We start from the raw sequence: 15,374 nt of genomic DNA, 5'->3' as shown, positions 1-15,374 counted from the left end.
GACATTTGGCATGACAACCGTGACTGATATGTATCCTCTTCTCTCGACTATCCACTAAATCTGCCCTGATAATATATAGCATGTTCCAACCATCAGGGACTTTATCTCCCACCAATCCGGATCAGTCTCAATCCCCGTCACCTTCTTTGCCTCTTGCGCTTTCTCACCCTCCGTCTCATTATCACATTGATCTGCATTGTACATACGGCGCAGAAATCTCAAAAATAAATCTGTCTCTAATGAAGCATATTCCAATCTGTGATGTGCCCTGCCAGGGTCAGTGGGGGTTTAATCCCGCGGGAGGGCAGCGCTACCATGTCAAGGGGGTCAGGGGAGAGCTGAATTCAAAAGGTTAAACCCTGCTGCCAGTCACTGGATAACGGGAACAAGCGTGCAAACCGGTTCATTCACCTTTCTAGTTCATGGTTGTATATTTGATAAGCTGTGACAAATAACCCTCTATGTCAGGTTTGAGGTTCAGCAAGCTTAAAAAAAGAACTACAACAAGTCGAAAAAGAAGAAGATGTTATTCAATCCATGACATAGAGTAGTAGGTTACAGTTACATAACAAGCTTAAAATACATAGCTAACCTAGTCTTAGCCACCTGGCCCCACATGTCACCTGTGCATAGAGAAGGGCTGGGCTTACTATAATATACTGTGAGAATATATTCATTTATTTATATTTGCTTTTTTTACGCTGAAATGACTTCTGTAACACTCACACTTCTATTGTACGTGACTGGCTAAGGGGCGGGACATCTCCAAGCGTTTGACAAATCACAACAGAGCCGGCCAGCTAACCAATCAGAGAAGACTGGGCTCTGGTTTCAGACAGAGGGTGAACATTAAAGCATGGAGACGTGTCACAGTGGAGACACTACATACTGATATGAACCTGGAGATTAGCCCCTTTAACCAGTCAATTCATTTGTATTAAAATGTGCACTGAAAGTCACTTAGGATAAAAACACCTGCTAAATAATGTATATATGCACTGCTGTCTATTATTTTATCTATTGGGAGTTTTAAATTGATATTCTAGAAATTCACAATGCCTTAAAGCGTTAACAATGCAGTTAGAATTATATCCATTTAAAGCAATGTAACTATAAAAAGGTGAGCAGCTGGGAGCATTGCTCAAGAACAGCTGGCAGGATTTACAAAGCACAGACAGATAAGCTCATGAGCACACACCTGCACCTCTCCATGTGAATGAGGCAGGCATATGCTTACTTTAAACACACCCTTATCCACTTTACTCTAAAACAATGCAATTCCTCAGACAGGGAAAAGTGTGTTATTTTTTCGTAGAACTGTTACAAAGCTATTGCAAGAGTTGCACATATTTCAGAGATTTCAAAGACTCGGACACAGGACTGAAACACCTGCTGGATCATGTCAGCTGAGGCCAGGGGAGTTATCTGTCCGATACAATGAAATCAACTATTGGCTTTACTCACTCTTTCTTTCTCTGGCTCGCAGAATCCAATTGTGATACTCAATCTGTGTCACCTGTGCTAAAGCCAACAGCTTCTCTCTGGGAACAAAGCCACAGAACCAGATGGGTAACCCTTGTCAAGTTTGACTCCCCTATCGCGAGGAGAGGGGGGGGATCATTTAATGAGGGAGTAGCAGAGAGAAGGGACAGCAAAGACCAAGGACACAACGGGAAATAATAAAAATGTATAGAAAGGACGGGAATACAGTATAGTGAGAGGACAGGAGAGAAGACTAAAAGGAACGTGGGAGAAATACTGAAATGGATCTTTGAGTTTTAGAAGACAAAAATAGAAAATGGAAGTGTTGGCTAGCGGGAATTGATGTCAAGGGGTCAAAGCAGGAAGAGGAAAGAAGGAAAGGTTGAAGAAAGAAAGGAAGGGGACGGAAGGAGGGGGACATATAGGGGTTAAGAGTAGAGAATCGATACAAATAAGTAGCAGGAAGGTGCAAAGGGAAGGGTAAAGTTCAAGAGAGAATAAAAGTGCGAGACACGTCTGATTGAAAACGTGGCTGGATTCATTCTGGAGGACTTTCTTTATGCCAAGCCCTCGAAGCCAGTGCAATGTTTACCGGGCTGAAAGTATCTTTCTGCATAACAAACTCACGCAGACAACAGGCTGCTGAACAGAATCCCTCCAACACAGGTGCATTATGGGAGGAAGGGGGCAAATAACTCCAAAACCCGTCTCTCAAAGTGTCTCCGTGATGATATCGGGCGTCAAGGGAAATGAAAATGCAGTGCTGGTTCACTTCTCCACTGGATCGTCATGATGCAACCATATGCAACTGTTGGTGCAATATAATGATGATCGTACATCATCCAATGTTTATGATCAGACTGTACGTACTTGGTGAAGCAGTCCCGGCCCTCTCTGGTGCTGTTCATGCTGTCCCAGCTGTATGGAGGCCCCTGCAGCCCCACCCAGGAGCCGGGGCCAGGGGGCGGCCAGCCCGACATTTTGTTCTTATGGCTGAAACATAGAGGAAGGGAAAATCAGTGTTTCATCCTAATATATGAGCTGAGATTCAGTTGGGATTTAATGTCAGAAAAACCCCATTTCCAAGCCGTGGAGTAATATCATGTCTTCCTTCATTTCCTGTTGCTTTTGGAAATATAGCCAAATAATGAGCAGAGTCTTAGCAGATGTATCTAACTCAGCCTGAACACAGTCACTTCTTATAGATGAGCGTTCTTGTTTCGAATAAATGGCGAAACAACCTCAGATTGATTTGATGCAGGGAGATAATCCACTGGGATGTACATAAGCATGCATCAAGAGGTCAATCTTTTATGGAAAAGAATCAAAGGTGAATTTATAAATAATTGTTTCTGCTGTCTCTGGGCCCTGGTTAGATGCCTCTTAGTGTGACCTCTTGTCTCTGTGTGGCTTTCAGTGTGAGAGCGCACTACTTAGTGCAATCGACCACAGTCAAATGACGGCTCATCGGCTCCGTGGAAGGGAGATCGATAGCGGCATGTACACGGCCAAGTGCTGCGCAAGTTGCTCTGCAAAAAATGGTCAGAGGGAAAGCACTGATGTGACAGCTGATTGGGTTATCGCAGATGACTTAAAACAATGTCATTAAGGAGAATGAGAATGTAGAGAGACAGACGGGGGAAGATATGAGAGGCCACCTTAGTGTGAATTCCTCTAATGGGAATAACCACCCCTCCTGAATCAACTGTGCCGAGTTACGCTCCAGTGACTAATCATTCACAGATCATAAAACTCAGCAGGAATAATCAAAAGCGCAATAAAATATCATCAAGCCGCAGAAATGAGACCGAATTCCAGCGTCTATGCACTTTATACTCATAGTTGATTTATTCCGGGGAACATTTCGTCCCATCAGCCAATAAACCATGAGGACAGGTTTATTGTCCTGACCTCAAATCTACGATAGCAAGCAACAGTAACAATGAATACAAATAACGGCGTTACAGTGCCAGACTGACATTCTGTTACGCAGCATTTTTGCTCCACTGTGCGAGCTTCGAGGAAGACGTCACACATCACTCATTCGGCTCGGGGGCCTTTACCATTAAGAGCAAGGCCACAATGGATCCATCGTGTCATCGATACAAATTCTTTAAATAGAAGAACATGCGTACTAGATGAGGATGTCATCGCCGTAATAATCCGTCTGATCGATTCCCATGTTGTGCCTTTGATGGGACGAATGCATCAGGCAGTCATGTCATTGCTTGCGGGGTGTGAAAAAGAGCAATTGAGCGGAAGCTGTCATCAGTTGTTATGTAGAAGATAAATAGTTCACTAATGGTACTTCCATGCTTTCATTGACACCAAAAGCAAAGCAAACTAAAGCAAAAAAGAAGGCAATAAATCCGTTTTTAACACTCTGAGGCTTTTGAGCTTCACTTCTGTTGCCATGCACGGATTTCCTCCAGGCTTTTGTGCTTCTGCTGATTGCCAGTCATCCGAAAGGAAAACATATCTGCCGCCACTTCAGAATCCCAATCAGAGGCTCTCCAAATATCCAGAAGCTGTGGCGTCAGCGCCTGTGCAGACCTCCAATGTGTGGCCAGACGCTCATCAGTGTTTGTCATTGTGCTGCGGCCGCTGCTCAGAGCAGCTTTGGTCCAAACTGAACTAAACTGATGTGGCCTCGCCTCCTTTATCCCATAATCCCTCTCATCACAGAGGAAACAAATCCATGCTGGGTGTGTGTGTGTGTGTGAGTGTGAGTGTGAGTGTGAGTGTGAGTGTGAGTGTGTGTGTGTGTGTGTGTGTGTGTGTGTGTGTGTGTGTGTGTGTGTGTGTGTGTGTGTGTGTGTGTGTGTGTGTGAGGGAGAGTATGAGTATTTATGTGTATGAGAAAGGAAGAGAGTGTGTAGAGGTGAATGTGAATGTGTGTGTGTGTGTGTGTGTGTGTGTGTGTGTGTGTGTGTGTGTGTGTGTGTGTGTGTGTGTGTGTGTGTGTGTGTGTGTGTGTGTATGAGAAAGGAAGAGAGTGTGTAGAGGTGAATGTGTGTGTGTGTGTGTGTGTGTGTGTGTGTGTGTGTGTGTGTGTGTGTGTGTGTGTGTGTGTGTGTGTGTGTGTGTGTGTGTGTGTGTGTGTGTGTGTGTGTGTGTGTGGGGAGTAAGAGGCTTTTCGGAGAGCAACAACGTGTGTGGAAACATCGCTCCATCTCAGAGCCGCAGCCACACAGCATGAAGAGGAAACTGACTCTTCACCTGGATGGCATTAATATTTCACTCTAGTTCACTTTTGGTCATCCTCCAGCAAAAATAAACATTTTTCATGTCAGAATATAAAAGATAAAAGGGCAAAGCTTCATCCAGTACGATACAAATTGTAGTTGGGTGAGCAAACAACCAATATTGACATCCCTAGAGGCAAAGAAATGGTGGATACTTTCTATACTGTAAAGGTCCTATACTGTAACGGCCCGTCCACACGGTGGCGTGCGTTGAAGCTTCAAAGCTTCTGCCCGTTCACTTTGAATGGGGTGACGTCACGCTTCACCAAACTGCATTGTGGGAGCGTCGCTACGCGTGGCTCGCTGCAAAAGTTGAGCAATGTTGAACTTTTGAAGCTTCGGCGGAAGCGTCAGCCAATCAAATCATATGCCAGTACAAGCTCTAGCCAATCAAACCGCGTGCTTGTGTGTCTGGGGGGGCGGGGATTCATGTGATTGGTTGTTGGTCGAGTTTCAGACCCGCCCGCCGGCAAGCTTCAACGCACGCCGCCGTGTGGACGCTGCGTAAAGGTCCTTTGCGTCCAAGCTCAACATCCCCTCCTTCTTCACTTGCAGACAATAAAGGATAAAAATGTTGGTAAATCTCAAACTTGGTCAAATTGATCTGAATGGGAGCACAACATCAGATCACTGGGTTTACCATTCATAGCAGTGACAGTCATATGTATGTATATAGGGAACCCTGCATCCTCTTGCCTTTTGTGCCGTTGTTTTTCACTTCTCACTCAGTGTTTTAGTAAAAGTGCAAAAGGTGACTGACTAAAGAATCTCTGTGCTGAACGTACATCGACAGATCACAACACAAAGCACTGTCGCTAGGAATGTAACCCCCGACACATTGCAGCAGAGTCTAAAGCTCTTTCCATCTTTTCATACATTTCCATTCAACATACCACGGATCCAAATGTGTGCATTCAGAAGAAGCAGCATGTTGCTTTTTCCTATGGCTGAAAAGGCCGCTGTATTCACTGGGAAAAGCTTTTCAACCAATCCCTGTTCTTCTTCTTCCCTATGTGGATACATTTCTCTTTGTCATCTCCACTACTGCTGAGAAACTAAACTTCATAACATAAAGTCAATCCATTTCCTCTGCTGAATAAAAATTACAAGAACCCTTTTGAAGCGAAAAGGTGGGACAGGACTTACGGTACACTTTGGTTGTGGGAGAGACACTCAGGGGATTGTAGCCGTTGTTTACATGCAGACAAACCTAAATGAAACACTACAGGAAAGGGGAAACACCAACAGCGTAATGGGGCCACTTGCCAACAAGGCCGAAACAATTCAATCGGTGGTACTTAATTGGCCTACCAGGTAGATTACTTCGATTATATTCATGGATTAATGGATATAGTTTGACAGGTTGATGGTAGATAGACTGCTGGTGCAAGCACTGGCAAGCTCTTTAAGTAATCTTGTTTCATTTCAACTGAATTAATATTCGGACGCTTGTTTCACCCGTAAAACCCAGCCTGCTTAATTGATTTGTCACGGTTAGTCCCTCATACACTGCCATTACAGATATTGATCCTCTGAGGCTTTTCATTCGGTGCGTCGAGACACGAAGGGCAGATATTAGATCACAGTGATGTATTGCACGTCAAGGCGTAACCTCCATGGAGTGGGAGAATTCTTTCTTTTCCACAACACAAATAAATGCACAACAAAGATGGCGGCTCCTGGAGCGAGTCAGGATGTTTTTTTGCTGCATCATATGTCAGAGCTTCCTATCACGGGAAGCGGGGAAGCCAGCTGGCACAGAGCACCACACGTATTCAGTCAGCAAGAACGCACTGCCCCAAACTCTGGAAGCATCTCACAACAACAAATGTTCCTCACAGCTCTAATTCAGATTGCTGCTTCCCGGTAAAGTAATCCATCACAGGGTTTAACCAAGGTAGTATCTATGGAGTAGACATACACATGAGCCTAATATGTGAGAGTCTATCAGAATAGATTATAATCCCCTTTTCTCTGACATGTATTACATGATTGCTGTGGCTTGCATAGAGACATTTGCAACTCAAATCAGTTATTTTTAACCATTCTGTATTTCCCCCCCTCTGAGGCTCTTGTCTCTTTCTTTGACCTCTGATGAGTGACTACTTTGTGGCTTGGACTCTGCCACTGAACCCTAACATTAGCCAGCCTCTCTCTTCAAAGGATAGTCAGGAGCAGAGAGGAGTCTGAGTCACTGGGTCATTTTTTCGCGTTGTCTCTGAATTTGAATTCAAATGTAAGCAGGACAAGGCAGCATTACCAGCACCAGGCCTTTAAAGAGAGTGTTTTGTGTCAATGCGAACTATTTCTGCTTGGAGTGGACACGGTTTTGTTTGACCTTGAATAGATCACGCACACACGCACACGCACACACTTAATGTCTTGTTAACCCCCTCAAGACGTTTCTCAAGATTGACTGGATTCACACAAAAAGCACTCTGAAGACGCGTTAGCCTACATTATGACAAAGCTTACTAGCTACTTAAAAGCCACCCCCCCCTGCCAATTCTCACCGCTTTACACAGAATAAAACTAGGGTAATTTAAGCTCAAACACAACTTTCATCCCATATTGATAAAAGCTCTGCTGCAGAGTGTCCTTCATACAAGGACATGTAGGTTAAGTGGTGGGTGAAGGAGAGAAATAAACACATCTGGAGTGGATTTTATCAACAGCTGAGTCTACGATAAATATGAAAAAAAAGAGATAACTTCACAATTAGCCTAAAACCCTGAGCATATTTAAAGAATGTATCATCAAAGATAGCAAGAGGCTCCGTTAAAGCACTGTTTCTGGTTTAAAGGGCAAGAAAAAGGAGGGGGGGGGGGGGGGGGGGTAAGGAGTTTTTCTCTGATTGTAGTTTAAAACCATCATCCTGAAACACAGTGTAACTGACTTAATCCGCACAAACACTACGAGATAACATTTTACAGGTTAATTGCATGTCGCGCGGCGCAATAACAAAATGTCAGCCGCAATCTGTGTCAGACAGGTTCAAATAAAGTGCGGCATGTTAGAGTGTGTGATGTATGCGCAGTGAATCATAGCAGTAACATGTCCCAAGGAGAAAAAGATAGAGACACTTCGTCAGCTCGTGTCATCCATTCGTTCTTTTGATTTGAAAATGCAACAAAAAACGAGTCTTTGGCTTAAGCATTAAAGAGGCCCTATTATGCTATATTATTATAACTGCTGCTTTAACTTGATTGATCAATTATTGAAAGCACAGTGGCACGAGGACACAGCTTAGACAGGAACATCTACATCTGAATGAACTGGATTTGTGCCGTTGGAAGTAGGACTGTATCGTTTGCCGTTGATCTGTCACTCGACATTTCATAATTTGCTCACTAATGGAGCCTCTTCATCTTCATCATTATGCTCATTAAGGTCCCAACCGAACACACGCATAGCTCCTAGTAGGGATGCCAGCGATTATTCGATTATTCGATTATTCGTTACAGTCTCCATAATCGAAAATTATTTTAAAAATTCGATTTTATTTATATATTTTTTTATTATTATTTATGTTTTTGTTTTTTTTCCTGGCATAGTTTCAACCAAAATATAGACTAATGCTAATAATAGTAATAGTATTAATAATTGTAAATGGCCATTGGTCACACCACCAGTTTGTTTTAGCCCTTCACTGCGCTGCTACACACCGACCCCCCCCCCCCCCCCCCTTCTCCGTCACACGTGCGATTGATTTATTGGAGTGAGAACACAACTAAAGATGAACAAAGGAAAGAAGAGTTGGAACTACTTCAAACTGACAAGTGCAAATGAGGTCAAATGCAAGAGTTTTTTTTTCTTTCTCTCCCGCGCGGGAGGGGGGGAGGGGGGGGGGGGGGGGTCGGGCGTCGAATAATCGATTATTATTCGCCAGGGCTGTCCGATTTTCGATTTTGATCATGGTCAGCTTCTGGCATCCCTAGCTCCTAGCACGTCAACTCCAGCCATCTCCTGACCTTCTTCTCCACCAATCCACACCCTCTTTCCATTTTTTGGCCTTTCCCACTCTCTTTCGGCACGGTTCATAAATAAAACATTGGTTGCACGTTGTTAAAAGTTGCAATGGAAGTGCTCTGACTTTATATAGCTTTACTATCTGAAGACAACATGTTTGGGCTCTCAGTGCACTTTGCACACACAAACACACACAAACACACACAAACACACACAAACACACACAAACACAAACACACAGACGGTTTATTTTTTATGTAACATCTTGAACATTCAGCTTCACTCTGCGTGCACTCTCAACATCTTGCAGAGTGCAGATGTTTGCAAAACAAGCTGAACTCAACGGGGGGAAAAAAGCAGAGAAGAAAAACTGCAGGAGTTTCAAAAAAGTTGTTAAAATAGAGAAGATTTGAACAACAAATACTCTCAAGAAGAGAAACGAAAACACTCAGAAAGATGGATCAGACGATCACTTTTACAAATATCCATCCGTCCTCATTTCCTTTTACATCAACCATTAGTAGCACTAAGTCATTTCTTCACTTCATTATTCAGTCTGTCTCTGCCCATTTCTCTTTGCGAGGAGGGCAATTGTGTTTTACTGACTCATAATCAAGTCATTTCAAACGACAGCTTTCAATCACAAGGGCAAACTGTCGTGGATATTGCATCACTAACAAATCGCAGGGGCATCTTGACAATGCCCTTCCTTTGAGTAGCTTGTTAGCTTTAAGCACCACTCACTTTTAGTTGACCTTCTCTGTTGGAGTTTAGACTACTCTACAGAAGAGACCAACCTTGATGGGACAAATACATGTTTTGTTTTAACTATGCAAACTTAATGTCCCATTAAGTTATAGTCGTTTAGGAAGCTTGTTAACGGCCAGTAAGCTAACTGTCAATTAGCGAGGGTGTTGGCTTTAAAGGCCTCTTATTAAGTTGTTATTTAATTAAATGGTGGACAATGCTGAGGCCAAAATAAGCATGGAGAGTAAATTAACCGACTACAGATCCCAGTTTAATATCCATTAGTCCTACTGTAGCTGGTAAACTACAGTAATTCACTATAAGCACTACAATAAGCCACTATGTGACCTAGCAAAAGTTGGTATCTTCTCCCATATTTTTATGTAAATGAAGCACACATTCAGGTTGTCAATGAGTACTAAAAACAGAACAATTTAAATATTTGAAAAAAATCGAATCCAACATGAAAAGTGAAATCACTCCACCACATGCAATCATTTCCCCATCAGCCACCACGTAGCTAAACCCATAGCCTATCATGGCTAACTGTTAGCAGTGACTCACCACTATTATGCTATGTTATGGTTGCGGGGAAATGCTGCATTTGTCATGTTGCAGTGTCTTTCCCCTGCAAGTGAAATGTCCTCTGAGCTCATAATAAAGAGTGAACTGTACTCCAGCTGATTGGTGGGATTTGGATCTTTATATCCTCTAGAGCGGATACTCCACTCCTTACTAACACTTAACTGCTTTAATGCCTTACTGATGTGGAAACATGCCAGCGGCGTGGAATGATGGAATCAATTAAAAGCTTACATAAAAGAAATCTACTCCTTACAAAGACAGAAAAGTAAGTGAGCGGGGGGGTTGATTTTCTTTTAAATTGTTTTGGCCATTTTACTTATTTTTTTTTATATCATATAAATATATATATGTTTGATTTAATCTTTTTATTGCAGGTTCTTACTTTAACTTCTTATGTTTATACACATATTTGTATGCAAATATTTTATATTTAGTTTATTCCATTCTATGACAAAGCCCAATTTCCCCCGGATAAATAAAGTCTTCTGATTCATTTCAGCACCCTGGACAGCTCCCCTTCTGTTTTCCAGCACAGTGCCGGATGGAAATACTGATTTTAGAGTCAATACAGTGCAACAAATAAATGTATGGTGTTACTATCTCCTCACAACCACACACAGAACAATATAGAAGCACAAAGAGACGTTAGGAGCAGGTCAATAAAAACATCGTCAGCTGCATCAATCACAGCTGTCCGGCTTGGTTAAACCCCATCATACAGTGCAGAGAGCGGCGTGAACACACTCCATCTGGAAAAGACATTTCAGCTCTGTGTGTTCACTCATTCGTTATCTTCCTCTTGACTTTGTGTTGCTCTCACTCCCTTCCTCACACACACACTTACTGTGAGTGTACCAGACTAGAACTCTCCTTCCCCCAAGAGAAGATTTTGACTATTCCACAGGCGGCTGACCACACTGTTGACTGTGGAGAAACACACCCATACACATCTTACACTCAAAGCCCCTTAACTGCACGGCAAATGGCAACTAACAGTTCGAGACAGGCTGGTGAGTGTTTCCGAAAGTCACATCTGTCTTCAGAATGGAAGCATTTGGTTCTTGGACAGCAGGTGCAGCTACAAGTCTGTTCATTTATAAGATAAGACAATATCAGATGAGAGATACAAATATATGATATGGCGGAGGACGGGAGCACAAGACCAGAATGAAAGCTAGAAACTATAAAAAATAACATATATTTAATGGTTAAATACAGGTGAACTAAAGTAGGCTTTTTGAAAAGTCAGACGGACATGAATGACTGTGTTGCTAATTTAGTGTTGCCCTTTTGGAGGCACGTAAAACGTCTACACTTTGATTGACAGACAGGATTGCTGGTGTTCTGAGAACGTTGAAACGGATCAATTAGTAGCGTGACTCCTACAATGCAAATGGTTACCTTTACACACTAATATTTCTAAATGTAAGGGGAAGGTCACAAGAAGAAAAACGACACAAGGCGAATAAAGGACCAGAAAATGCCTTCAGTTGTGGAAAAGGATGAAATATAAGTTGCTAAAGGAATAGGTTGTGTTCCTTGTAGGTCATGTCACTGAGCCAACAGCCCACCTGAAACACTTCACAGTGTTGCCTTCAACCTTTGCAGCACAGCGGCACGTCTGTGTTGCACAACACCCCATCGATTCTTTTCAAATGCCACATAAAGCCCGCTGGAACCGGGGGGCAGAAAACACAAAGGGCAGCAAAGCAGAGTTTTAATTATGTTGTTGAAAGAAACCTGATGATTGTCTCTTTGAATTATGTTTATGCTGTATGTGGCCCCAAGCTCCACTGACGCAGCAAAATGCAGATACACTAATATTAGGACACACTCCACCTTCTGACTGTTAATGCAGGGCCCTATCATGCTTTTGGGGATTTTCCCTTTCCTGTATTGTGTTTCTTTGTAAAGTATATTCTGTGATTTCAGCAAAGGCACTCAGTCAAATCAGGCTTTTACAGTCTTGTATACATAATAAATCAACTTCAAAACCAGTTGTATCAGTGACATAAAATCAGATCTCTTAAAAAAACACATTTCACTTCCTGTATCGAAGCTTTTAACCTTGGGGAGTAGTGCTTTCACTGCGGCCTTGCCTACGGGGAGTTAACTGGCACTTAGTTTATGGTTGGTTGCCTTTACTTGCGTGATGAAATGACGACCAAGCGTTGACTACCTCCATCTATTTGCTGCAGGTCAATCTGAAAGGTTGCAGCGTGTAAGAGAAGCCAGTGAGTGAATATACGCTATACACACTTCATTTGTCCCTGGGTGCATTCAGCCCTTGTCAAAACACATCCATCTGCACCGATCACTGTGAGTGTGATTCTGGAGGCTAAAAAGACCACGCCAAAACAATGTCCCTGAACACACACTAGCAAAGGAGCGTGGTGATCATTGCCACACACATGTCTAGCTGGTTAAAATGTTAATTAAAACAATAAAAAGTGGGGTAGGATATGGCACAGACAAATAAGTTGACACACTGTTGAGTGTTCAATGAATGGAAGCATGATTACAGGAAGTGATAGCCAATCAGTGAAAGAAATGTGTGTCACAGCCAAGCTTGATCATGCGTCAGAGTGCAAGTGTGCATACTGTACCGCATGTAGGTTTACAGTACATTGGGTGTGTGTATGTGTGTGTGGCTCTGAGAATACACACTGGCACTTAAGTATTATGTGAAAGCATTTGGAGCAGAACTAATCACTCCACTCGGCTCTTTAGCAAACACATGTATCAGCAAACGAACCGGGGGAAGTCACCGTGAGCTCATCCATCATCACTCACTCTTATCATGACATCTTTCTGACGGTATTAAGTTCAATCTTTCTTTTGTTAATCACACAAATGTAAGGGTTCCCTGCACAAGTTGCTTCTTAAATGTAAGTAATGTACACTCTTCTTTTGTATCCCCTCTCCCTCCTCACTATGAGTCCTTTAACCTCAACCTGACTGAACACTGACTTCCTCGACACAAACGCAAAACAAAGCTTGAGAAATGACATCATTTTGGCACCATTTCTTCCACAGTGCTGCCTCTTTCCCTGTTGCTCAACCTCACCCAGAATGCCATTGGGTTTCTGGCGTGTATGTGTGAGAGAGAATAGAAAATGCAAGATATTTTTAACTCTTCTTCTGTCCCACAAGCGCGGAATTGCTCACTGTATGTAGTAAAAAACCAGCCAAAGTGATCCATTATTGAGTATGCACTTCCAAAGAGGCATTTACAGTATGACTGGGTCTGTGAAACATCCCATACATGCCTTCTTGTCAAGAGACCTGTGTATTTTAAGCTTAGAGGTCACCTAAAAATGCATAGTTTATTGTTATATAATGAGACATCAGATGCCTAACCAACCAGCTGTCCTTTATGACACTCAAGCATACACTAAGCAAGTGAACGCATCCATCTAAAATAAGATCAGCAGTAGCTATATGGGGGCATGGTATGGAAAGTGGACTTCTAACATGTTCTGTAAATGTTCCATCCTCACGGTTACAAGGCTCCTATGATGTCTTCTTTATTGTGTTCAAAAATGACATTCACCATCAAACTGCCAGAATAACTATGTGTCATATGTAAAATGTGATGAAATACATGAGAGGATTAACTGCAGACGTAGCGAGATGCAAAGACTGCATAGGGTTTGCAATCAAGCTTTGTCCCTCGGGTTCAATAGGTTTTAAATTTCCTTGATGGTTTTCAATGATTGTTCCCAGCGGGTCTCTCACTGTGCTGACGCAGGAAAAAGGAAAACAAGAGGGGGCACGAATTGACTTTATCACATGAGCACTGAGTCCAGCACTAATCCTGTGCTGTTTGAACACAGTCGATACGGACTTTCTGTTATGCAGAGCTACATTAGAGGAATAACCTGGAGGTAGAACTAGTACACGCCTCCATTGGACTTGAACGTTTGTTTATTTCTGGAACAAAGCGACATCAGCACATTGTACGTGATATACTAAGGGGCGGGACATCTATAAGCGGTTGACAAATCACAACAGAGCTCGCCAGCTATCCAATCAGAGCAGACTGGGCTCTGGTTTCAAACAGAGGGTGAAAAGAGGTGCTGCAGCACAGGCAGTATGAGAACAATAAAGAGCTTTTTGAACATTAAAGCAGGGAGACGTGTCACAGTAGAGGAATAAAATACAGATATGAAGCTGAAAAGGAGAAGAATAGGGCCCTTTTATTTAGTCACTGTCTGTACAGTCTATATCCTCAGTGCATTTGCTACACAGTATTCATCCAAATGATGTATAATTGTAGCCAGCTGCTGACTAGAATAACTTAAAACTTCAAAAAAAGATGGAGTGAGTCATCCTGGGACACATTTTGATGTCCTTCTTCTCAATGATTTTTATGAAGTACAACCTAAGGGCGAACAGTAGTACGTGCCTTGTTATGATGGGCGATAGGGAAAACATGAGTTTGTCTCAACAACAAGAAATGCCTTGAATTGAACGAAGGTGCCATTTATAATGCATGTCCCAAGGTTCAAGGTTCTTTATTTAGTCATACGAACATAGCTACAGCGTAGTTATGCCGATGGAAATCTTAGGTCACAGGCTTCTCCAACAGTGCAACACAAAACACAGATAAACAGACAAATATAGTGCGAGTAAATAGTAAATACAAAAATAGTTTTAAAAAGTGAAATAGTGATCCCAAGCAGAATACATGATATATGAGTTCTAACCGTGTCGTTTTCTCTTAACATTTACAGAACACGTGGGCATTATTTAGTAGGAGCGTCACTTTCAGCTGGCTTATTGTGTCTGAATATCACCGGGCTCGCTGTATGAGAATTAAAGCCTAATTGGGAAATGATACATGTTCAAAAAGTTATTTGTTTCTCGCAAAGCGGATACGAGGGAAGGAAGTTCGGATCTGAGCACGAAACAAAATGGGCTTTTGCTCAATTTGCATAATTGATCAAATTTAGTTCTCTTGTCAAAGGGGGGGCGGAAGCATGAAGCACGTCGCTGCAGTATTATCTGGTGAGTGCGGTGACTGGAATTATGGGATGTAAAATGTGTTCATCATAAGAATAACAGAATATTAGTTTTCACCAGGAAATGAATCCCTGCAGAAGACAAGGGGAATAAGGAATGACTGATTAAAGTACTCCATTTCAGGGCTGGTATCTTTGATCAAATACGCACCAAGAGATAACACATGTTATTCTAAAAGCCTGAATATGTATAAGCAAAAACATTTTTGAAATAAATGTACAGATCCTGATCACAATCCAGCCTCAATTTGAAAGATGAAGCACATTGTAGCTGGCTTCATTTAGACAGGGATAGACACACATGAAGTGGATGGTTGTGCTG

General features: G+C 42.4%; 1 protein-coding gene across 6 annotated transcripts in view; it reads right to left on the bottom strand.

The window, feature by feature from the left end:
* LOC307034294 (FERM and PDZ domain-containing protein 4-like) overlaps window positions 1-15,374 on the bottom strand; it is a 382,085-nt gene that overhangs the window by 15,515 nt on the left and 351,196 nt on the right. For all 6 annotated transcript variants that reach the window (XM_079673061.1, XM_079673056.1, XM_079673057.1 and 3 more), the window contains one exon: window positions 2,353-2,475. In XM_079673061.1, coding sequence (XP_079529187.1) covers window positions 2,353-2,475 — 123 coding nt within the window. The remainder of the gene's footprint in view (window positions 1-2,352; window positions 2,476-15,374) is intronic.

The sequence above is a fragment of the Notothenia rossii genome, assembly GCF_949606895.1.
Source record: "Notothenia rossii genome assembly, chromosome: 3".
In the NCBI taxonomy this organism is placed as follows: domain Eukaryota; kingdom Metazoa; phylum Chordata; class Actinopteri; order Perciformes; family Nototheniidae; genus Notothenia; species Notothenia rossii.
Note: the sequence above shows the minus strand (reverse complement) of the source record. Positions and strands in the feature narration are given on the sequence as shown.